The sequence below is a fragment of the Halyomorpha halys genome, unplaced genomic scaffold (assembly GCF_000696795.3).
Source record: "Halyomorpha halys isolate HHAL.00 unplaced genomic scaffold, Hhal_1.1 Scaffold544.1, whole genome shotgun sequence".
NCBI classification, from domain to species: Eukaryota; Metazoa; Arthropoda; class Insecta; order Hemiptera; family Pentatomidae; genus Halyomorpha; species Halyomorpha halys.
The window spans coordinates 525,469-536,047 of record NW_027105730.1 but is presented as its reverse complement, the minus strand read 5'-3'; the positions used below and the strand labels follow the sequence as shown (position 1 = coordinate 536,047).

Sequence of the window (10,579 nt, the reverse complement as noted above, 5' to 3'; positions counted from 1 at the left end):
TTAAATAATTTGTTTGTTTTTTTATCATTATTATAAAGCAATCAACCACTTCGGTGTCATTATATCCTTGATTTCAAAAATTTGTATTAAACTTTATTTCCTTAATATCCGAAGTTTTCATTAGCCCTTATTGCCTTAATTTCCAAATTGAATAATGGGAATAACTATTGAAAAATCTTACTAAATTTTGATGGTAAAGTTTTGAGTGATTCAGAAATTCGAAAAGTTTATTTACAGTCTGTTTTTTATCCTGATCTACATGACTATTATTAGGCCTATTTGAACATACCACTAAACCATCTAATTCTTCTCGAATCCAATCCTTACAGTCCAAAATCCTTCGTAAAATCCCTAATGCTCCTTACTTTGTCACAAATCAAATCATCCATCAGGAACTCAATGTCCCCTATGTTGCCGATTTGGCCAGATACCAATCTTTCCATAATAAACTTCCCAACCTCCCAAACCAACTCGTTTCTAACCTGGCTTCTCCTTCACTACCTAATAATCCTCCTAGACGTCTGAAAAGAAGATGGCCTCGAGATCTTCTTCTTTAGAAATGTTTTTGAAGTTCTATCAATGGGTAGATTCTCGACATGTTTTTATCATGTCATAATATCAGTTACAGCAAATTTATTTGATGTGTATATATGTATACCAATATCAATAAATAAATTATTAAAAAAAAAAGTTTTTTATCCTGCAAAATTGAATAGAGGTCTGCTGGTAACTCATAAAACGATTTTATGGAGTCCCATTCGGTCAGAATGTATTTAATGAGGGCAATAAAGTCACCGACAGGTACTCCACAATGAGGAATTTCTTCAGAAATCGCGACCTTTTATGTCCTATCGTTTATTCGTTTTGCTGCTGATTTTAAGTTAAAAGAAATAGTATGCAAGGCCGCTAAGTTGAAGAAAGTATTTAAAAATATTCTTCCGAGCAGATTTTCCATTTTTATTTTTCCTAAAATTTCATTTACCCTTTTCAATTGTTTATTTACATACAAATACACCATTAACAAAAAACCTGAGAAGAAATAAATCAACGTAGAAAAAGATTGATTAAGAATTAAAGTAATGATAACGTAAAGTAAAAAAAAAAAAAACTATGTTCATAGTGATCTGACCAGTTGATTTTTGTTTTATTTTTATTTAAAATAGTATACTTAGATAATACTATAGAAAAAAAAAAAATTCCCACACGTCACAACAAAGTCAGACGGATGAATTAGGGAGAATAACACAGAACGTTCTCTATAACAAGCTTCTTTTAGAAACATTTAGATAGTTACCTGAAACCACTGGTTAATACTATTTCAAGAACTTCATCACTTCAAGAAGCAATAAATCATACAATTCAAAAACAGTTGCAATAATTTTCAATGATATATCCTTTTTAGTAATTTTTGGTAGATCTAAAGATATTTTTTTTTAATCTAAGTTTAAAATTAATAGCCTTGACGTTTTCAGGTTTACCTCAAGGTCCTACAGCAAATGGACTATTTGATGGAGGAATTCGGGGATACAGAAGGACCTCTTTGGTGCAAATTAATTCACTTCAGCCAGGCTGATTCCACTTTTATCTTGGAAGACCTGAAAGTGAGTATTTGATATAAAATTTAATTTTAAATGGACTTTATTGCAAAAGTAAGAATTCCGTACGAATAAAACCATCAAGTTGTCAAAATTAGCCTTTGATATCTAAGACTCCCGACTTGAGCCGGTAAGAAAAAAGGCAGTTATTTCACCCCAATATAATTTGTAGTCCGAATTGGTGAGTCTGCATGGTGCCTAAAAACCTTTTACAAAATTTCAAAAATTGTAATCTACAAACTTTCAAACATTTTTGGAACTAAGCAAAATACATGTACCAACTTCGAAACTTGATGTAAATTGGTCGGAAACATGCAAGTTAATTCAAAACACAAAATTAGACCTAAGTAATGCGTTAAAAAATTGAAATGGTGTGATTAATTCTTACGTATGTTACCCCCGGGAGTGGATTGAGTGCGGAAACACAAAACAAGCACGCTGTTTTAACCTTCTGGTTTATCCAGTCAGCCGTTGTAATGGAAGGGTACTCACACTACTTTTGAATAACTTGACCATGTATAGTTGATCATTTAAAAAATATTTTTATTATGTAAAATTATTAATTATTATGTAATTATTTGTAAATAAATTACAAATTATTATTTTATGTTTTTATTTGATGCCACCAGGTCAACAATAAAAAACAATAGTGCTGAATTCATTCATATTTATCTTGGATCGGAATAATAATTTATAATTAATATATTTTTTGAATAAGATGTTAAGCAATATATGTATAAGTATAGGTAGGAGGAATAAAAAGGATGGTTGTTTCAGTACATAAAAAATAAAAATTTTCATTCGGAGCTCTATATCTTCTAAATTACCTAAAACAAATACCTAAGAGAACATAATTTAAAGTAGAGTAAATTTGCTAAAATATGAGCCCTGATAGAGCTATTTATGTTCAAAAGTACATGAGATATAGCTTTTTTAAATAGCAATATTTCAGTAGTTATGTTTATTACAGTAGTTAGAGAATTTATTTTTAAAAATTTACATCTCAGGAACAATAAGGCGTGTAGAAGTCTGCTTTAAAAATTAAAGCTAGTTAAATGTACTATAATGTAGTTTACAACGTTTATCTTGGTAGGAGTAGTATTTTTTATAATATTTGAAATTTTTTTTTTTATTATTTATTTATTGTAATTTACAACTGTACAAAATAATACAACAGGTAAATATATAGTATGTTTCATATACACTTGAAAATCTTGGGAAGGAACCACCCATTAGTGGCACTTCAAACATTAATTTAAACTAGAAGGTCCCGTGGCCATCTTCTTTTCAGACGCCTCGGAGGATTATCAGGGATTGAATATTTGAAAAAATAAATTTATAAAATGTTAATTTATAGTTAATGATAAAATAAAATTTAATTGATTTAAAAAAAAATATATCTCAAGAATCATAAGACTTACATATGCCTGCTAGCAATAAAAATAAAGGTCATTTAACTTATACTAAAATAGTTTATGTCAAGGATACGTTTCATGATATTCGCTTATGAATATAACTTTTGCACATGAAATTATGTCGGAACTATTATAAATCAATTTATTTGAGAAAATATTATAAAAAAATTACTACTCCTACGATGATAAACGTCATAAACTACTTTATAGTACATTGAAATAGTTTTAATTCGAGTGCTAATTGACATCTGAATAGTTTCTGAAATGTAGATTTCTCAAAATAAATTCACTAATATTTGCTTTTTAAAAAGCTATATCTCGGTAACAACTCATTGCAAATAGCCCTATTAGTGCTCATATCTTAGAAAATGTTCTCTTAGGCTTTCTAGTGTTGTTGGTAGTTTTAAATATATAGAGCTCCGAATTAAAAATTAATTGTATTAACGTTTTGAACCAGCCGCCATTTTTTGTTCCCCCTACCTATACATAGCAGATTCATCGATTTTGACTAGTAACTATATATAATTTTCATTAAAGTAATCAAAATCGGGGTGAAATCACTGCATTTTTTCTCCTCTTGGACTGTCGTAATAAGCCTTCACCATGATTTCGGGAAGCACAATTATCCCATATATTGCTTGGAGCTTGCCTAGTGTTTTAGTACATGGGATCTTCTTCAGTGGGAAAGAATTTGGAGCTCGAAGGGCACTGTTTATAAAGTCAATTGTTTTTTCAACGAATTTGGATAATAATTTTAATCTGATTTTAATAAGAACCTTTTGCTTATCACAAGTACTATATGATATATGAGCATGAAGTTTGAAATAATGGTTTGTTAATTACCTTATAGCAATATTACGTTACGTAAAACAAGTCAAATCTAGTTTGGTATGTGGTAGAGGAGTTCATAGCACTTTTCCTTAATACAGTTTAGCCTTATTTGATTCTTTACTGGCGAAGGATCATGTGGGTCCTCTATGCCTATTTATCCTGGGCAATATAACGTACTGCCCTCTAGGATGCAGAAATCAGGTTCACGGGATGCCTCTTGCTCATTCTATACGAGAGGAATAGAAAGCAGTTACTAGTTCAATCTCAGATGACCACAGGTCATCACTCATCGACGATCTCTAAGACTTACCTCTTCAAGATTAAAATAAATAAATAATGTGAACTGCTGCTACCCAGCAAGGAACAAGGGTTCTATACTTAGTTTAAAAAGTACTGTGTTTTCTAAATAACGGCCATACAAGGAGGTGATTTGTTCAAATTCACGCTTAGCCGTCAGATTTTTTTTTCCAATTAATATTACCCGTTTTATAAAGTCTAGGAGTGCCCCAGAACTCTTGGCGGCAGTAGTAGAATAAATTATTTCAGCCAGAGCCAACCCTAGGTTCCGGGAGTCAGTAGTGCCTTACTCACCGAGCTAACCCACATCTTTAAGCGTACCTCATGCACTTTGTAACTCTGTTTAACTCACATCTTATGTTCATTATAAACTTAATGATTTGCACTGTATACTATGGGTGTGGGATAGTTTGGTGAGTAAGGCACGGTTCTACTGACTCTTAGCCAATTCTATTGACAAAATCTCTTGTAAGCCAATGTTTGCAGGGCTTCGTTAAAAGCTTAAAAACAAAATTTAATTAAGGTGTGGCTAATTATGATAAGTTCTATTAAAATATAATTTTATATTTAATTTGAATTCTTTTTTGAGACTGATTTCTATATCAATTATAGTATATGTTTTGAAACAATGTATTGTTGATAAAGTTAGTTATTAGGTTAGGTCGGAAAGTGTAAATAGTTATCGTTTAGAATAGTCGGATGGGCCGAAACGTAGGGGTGTAATAATAAGAAAATAAACAGGTTGAGATTAACAGATATCTTTTATATAATTAATAAAATTTTATTTTTTGTTATCTATTTGCTTACTTTTTCATCTGATATAAGTGTTGGCATCTTTTTTAGCTCTGATGAAGCTCTATAACGTGGGGCGAAGCCTTATCTCAATATAAATAGTTTAATCTCTATTTGAGGTTTTCTTTGACGCTACGCTTTTATTTTCCTTTGAACTCTATATTCTTTTCATAGTTTATGTTGGTTTTATTTTATTTTATTATCTCAGTAATGAAGAGATAACTTTTTGTTTAACTTCAAAGCAATCATCTTTATTATTTCTTACCATATCTAATTTTCATTACTTTATCTGCAAATTTAAAATCTTTCAATTTAAACCACTATTTTCCCAGTAATCTAACTATATTCCACTAAAATATATATCAAAATAAAATCTCTTAAATTTTTTTTAATCTTTTTTTTAAAAATCAGGTACACGTTATAATGTTATAATATGTTATAGTTTCACCAATTTTTTTGTAATTTTCCAGGCTTCAGGATTCAGCACTGTCAAACGCACAGAACTGCAGGACATAGAGCACGCAAGGTTGGCACTGAGGAGTCTCGGGAGGTTCCACGCGATGGCTAAAGTCTTAGAAGGGAGAGGACACATTTCTAAGGATGATTACAAACCTTGGCCTTTCCTCTACGACGAGGAGTTTTACAGGGCTATTGTGTTTGGTGGAGTAAAGGCGCTGGTAAAGGGAATGAGAGACACATGGGGAGAGGATTGGTAAGAGTAAAGAGATTAAGTATGTGCGAATTACATGTTAGCAGTTCTTTGGATAACTAACTGCGACCTAGTGGAACCTCGCCTTTTTCAAATATATTTTAGTATTCAAATCAGAAGATAGTAGGGCAGTCAAAAGAAAACAAAAAAGAAACTATTTATTAGCCGACTTCGGGCTAATAAAATTAAAAAGATACAATACAATTGAAAATATTCTGAAAACGTAGGATAATAAGATACAAAAAGTTAAATTAAGGTAGGCTTAAAATTATATAAATATAAGTGAAAAGAAAATTATGTAAATATGAAGAAAAAGAATAAATACAAATATTTATAAAATAAAATACCGGGGGCAGCGGTAGCAGCGTGGTAACGCGCCAGCCTACCAATCCCCGGGTTGTCGGATCGAATCCCCGGTCCCACCCGGGATTTTTTCAAGCACAAAATAATGCAAAACTTACTGACAATCCCTCCCCCTCCCCGGCCATTTGTGAGGCCCGTTAGCCAATGGGTGGCACTCACAAAAAATAGGCGTGGGAGCGACGAACCCACCCTACGAAAAAAACACGTCAAGAAACGTGCGATGTATTTCCTAATACTGGGAATATTACATTCTAATATTGGGAAATACATCGCGCGAGGACTTAGGCCTCCATGGTCTGTAGCCCATAGAATAATAATTGTAATAATTTATAAAATAAAATGTACAATAATAAGAATATAAAAAAAAATTACGCATAATATTTGCTTGAAAGTGAGTAGAAGGCGTAATAGAACAAGTACAAATAGAAAACCATGTATGAGAAAATTTAACACAATAAATAATAGAAAATAAAGAAGTACGTTGAGATTTAAAAAGGTCGAGAAAGAATAAATTAAAATAAAAACATAAAATAATAATAGTAAATTAAAGAACAAGTCTAGACCACCCACCTGATCCAGTTGAGAACAGTGAAACAGTGACAAAAAATGGGAATTATGCAGAGAAAAGAGAAGGCGACCGTTAAACGGTTTTATTTCAAATACGCGAGGTAATGTAAGAGACATAAAAATATTATAACTATAAGAATTATCTAATTTAGGTAAGCTAAATATAAGTTAAATGATAGAATACGTAACTAATAATATATACCGATAGAAATAATAATATTACATTTATATTAATAATTAAATATTTTTAGTTTGTATATAAATAATAATACTACAGAAGATTGACTTACATGACTATAATTTATTGCTTGGATTAGATGCTAAAAAGAAGTTTAAACTTATACAAGATGAAAATTTACGAATTAGATAGAAAACGAAGGATAACATAATTGAAGTCAACAACGGGACTATTAACAAAGGTCCATTAAAAATTAAAACTAGAGAGGATATATAAGCATTGAAGATGTTCAACAATGATAAGGATTCCTCTAAAATAAATTTATAGCTTTTGGATGAGAAAAAAAAGCTAGACATTATGAAATTGTTAAATGAAAAATATAGCTTTGCCACTGATAAGTTTGATGTGGGTATAGATGGTGCTGACGAAGCGCACATTAAACTAAATGAGGACAGATATACTTCACGGAAACCATATAGGTATTCATATCCAGATCGAGAGGAGATAGACTCACAAATTTCCAAATTATTAGAGAATGGTTTGATTGAAGAATCTACCTCTCCTTTTGCTTCTCCTATTACTTTGGCGTTCAAAAACAGGATGGAAAAAGAACTAGGCTATGTGTCGATTCTAAACAAGTTAGTAATACCTTAACCCCAACCAGTTCCGAGAATCGACGACCTAGTAGTGAATGTTGGTGACTGCTGTTGGAGTACTGCATTGGATATCAACTTGGCTTTTTGGTATATACCTCTTCCAATGAACGGCAGGAAAATACAGCATTCATAACTCAAAAAGGTCACTGGCAATGTAAAGTCCTACTATTTGGTTATTAGAAATTGTATAACATTATAAATCTATTACAGGGCTGAAACTGCTGATTTGCTGGGTCAAATAACTTTCGAGGAGTTTGTAAGAAGAATGAAAAATTGTGCTAACTTTGGTAAAGACATTTTCAGATGCCTCAACCATGGCGACTGTTGGAATAACAACATGATGTTCAAACATAATTGGGAAGGAAAGCCTATTGAAATAAGGTAATGGGTAAGTTTTTTTTTATATATTAATTTAAAAGTATATAATGAGGAGAAGATGGTTGGGGGTACTTATAAATTACTTTATAAATAATAAAACTATTGCTATTATTAGTGCTAACGTTTCGATCAGAATTTCAAGGCTTCATAAGGGCTCAGAGCAAGAAACAAAATAACAACCAATGTATAAAAGGATATACAGAATGATTAGAAAATAACTTATCTACATAGAGAAAGAAACGTTGCCACTCACTGCTCTATACTACATACTTCTAATGTGAATGACCGCCCATTGAAGTAAAACGCCATAATTTAGCAAACCAAACATTAACGATAACATCTCTTATAAGGTGATATTTCGATACAAACAGTAAAGACACTGGGCCTGATAAACTATCACCACCTCATATTGAACAAACGTAACGTGTTCAATCACCACACTGTGACCTGTACAAAACTTTGCCCACTTGTCTAAGCATATATCGCCAGGATTTTTATTTTACCATGACAACCATAACACAGTTATATATTATTTAATATATTTTGAAATTATTTGTCCCCATGCTTTAAATTTCCCTCTTTAAAAATTTTACATATTGGTATTCATCATTGACCGTACCCGCAACCATATTCTCATTATATTAAGCGGTAAATTATTAGCTTACTATTAAAAGTATACAATTTTTGCAATTGGTAGGATTATTAAAAGAGTTCAATGCTTTTGATCATTTGACAAAAAAAAAATTGAATATTTAGAAAAATAATGATATTTTTAATTTTAGATTTATTGACTTCCAACTTCCTCACTACGACAGCCCATGTTTAGACCTGATCTACTACATATACACAAGCATCAAACCAGACTTACGTCGCCAAAATTATAAGAGTCTCATTAAATTCTACCACGACTCCCTGACCAGTTCTCTAGACAGGTTTGGTTTCCAAGGGTCCAAGCCCAGTCTGAATGAAATCGAAGAAAACATGGAGCGCCTGTCTTTTTGTATATTGGCAATATTCGCTAGTGGGCACGCTATAGATAGTTCTAAAACTGATAATGCCATGGATATTACGAAAATTTTCGAAACAAAAGGCGAAGAAGGATTTAATCTTAGTATATTCAGTGAACCGGGAATAAAAGAAAAAATTGCAGACGATCTAAAAACGCTTGTAAAGAAGATACAAGAAAAAGTGTAATTATATTTATAAGATTTTTTTTAAGTGCCATAAATAAATATCGTTTTTGCTCGCTTCCACATTTGTAGTGTTTTATTTAATAATAAAATTTTATATTATGTATTATTTTTATATATTTATATTCTATGTATTTATATTGTGTATCTCTATCGGTTCCTCATGGGAACTGACTAAAGAAGTGTGCGATATATTTAACTCAAACACTAAATACCATAGATCGTCTCGTCTTGGTATGCTAGATATGGATATCTATAATTAATCATTGGAGTTCTGCACCAACGGTGTCGTTTTTACCAATTTACTATGATATTATTATGATGTGGTGGCATGCAGGGATTCTTAATTATAAAGTAAAATCTTTGTTGCATATTTTGTATTTACAATCATATGTACATTAGCAAGAATACATATTATGAAGGAGCATGGTAGTTCTCTTTCCTTATACTTTAATTGTTATATTATGAATTGAGAAGTACCAGTTGGGATCTGACGCTAAGTTTATCAATTCTATTATTTCCATTCAAATTACAACGAAAAAGGACTTACTTATTTTGGTGCGCCTGTCCATCATGGCAGTAGTAGCGGTGCGCATCTTTGGTCCCGCGTCATTCCGCAGCCTGCCGACGGCCTCTGCTGAATCACTGCGATGTGTGATTCTCGCTTAGTTTCTACAATCGGTATTCGACTCCTGTGTTACTCAAGACTGCTGTTCGACGGCCCTCTACTCCTCGACTGACCAGCTGCTCCCTCTGAACTGTCTTCCACTGACTTCAACTGGCTCTCAACTCTTCAATTGTTTCTCCCCTCTACTTCTAATTCCTCCCCGCATCCTTCTTCTCATTAGTCCTTTTATGCTCCCATTCTCTTTTCCTTAAGCTCCCTTCACAGGGGTGGGAAGGTCATTGGCCTTTCGGTGCTAGTCGGTCTTTTTGCTCCCTTTTATCTTCAAATTAAGGCGGCTTTCCTTCTTTGTTCCTCTGGGTCGTGAACTTTGGCCCGGGATTTAGTGTGTCTAGGTGCGAGGCCGTATAAGGGCCGTCTAATGTAATGTCGGTCATTGACCAGGAGAGGCGGTTCTTTTGGTATCACCCCTTATGAGGTATGACATACCGACAAAAGAACTATAGGTTCAAAATTCCAACTGTTGCCTCTCATACATATCAGTGCACTTATATTTAAACTTGCTAACAGGCTAAAAAAAACGGTTACTAGTAAAAATAATTTCAATCAATTAAGGCTCAAATATTTTTTATAAAATTTAAAATAATATTCGTATATTTTTTGGATGTGTTTCCAACATAAGTCATAATATGAAGAAGATGGTCAGGGTCACGGTCACGGTCAAAAAAGAACAAAATAGTTTTCAACAATTTATTATCCGACGTTTGGCCAACTTGTAGGGCTTTATCTGCACTAAAAGGATACAAAACAAATAAGAATATTACAACAATAGATCATAAAAAAAAGTAAATTAAGGTAGAATAAAAAGGATTCCTTTAGAAAGGGAAGATCATGTCAAGAGTAAATCCTGAGCCTAAAATTGTTGATAAAACACTACAAGGCAAAATCTCACGTTTATTGACTTTAAGAAGACGTACTGAATA

General features: G+C 32.3%; 1 protein-coding gene across 3 annotated transcripts in view; it reads left to right on the top strand.

The window, feature by feature from the left end:
* The window catches only part of LOC106684118 (uncharacterized), a 21,690-nt gene extending 12,656 nt beyond the window's left edge, over nt 1–9,034 (top strand). For all 3 annotated transcript variants that reach the window (XM_014426010.2, XM_014426012.2, XM_014426011.3), the window contains 4 exons: nt 1,473–1,601; nt 5,401–5,642; nt 7,614–7,784; nt 8,564–9,034. In XM_014426010.2, the coding sequence (XP_014281496.1) occupies nt 1,473–1,601; nt 5,401–5,642; nt 7,614–7,784; nt 8,564–8,975 (954 nt within the window). In that variant the 3' untranslated portion in view covers nt 8,976–9,034. The remainder of the gene's footprint in view (nt 1–1,472; nt 1,602–5,400; nt 5,643–7,613; nt 7,785–8,563) is intronic.
* Nucleotides 9,035–10,579: the final 1,545 nt, after the last annotated feature.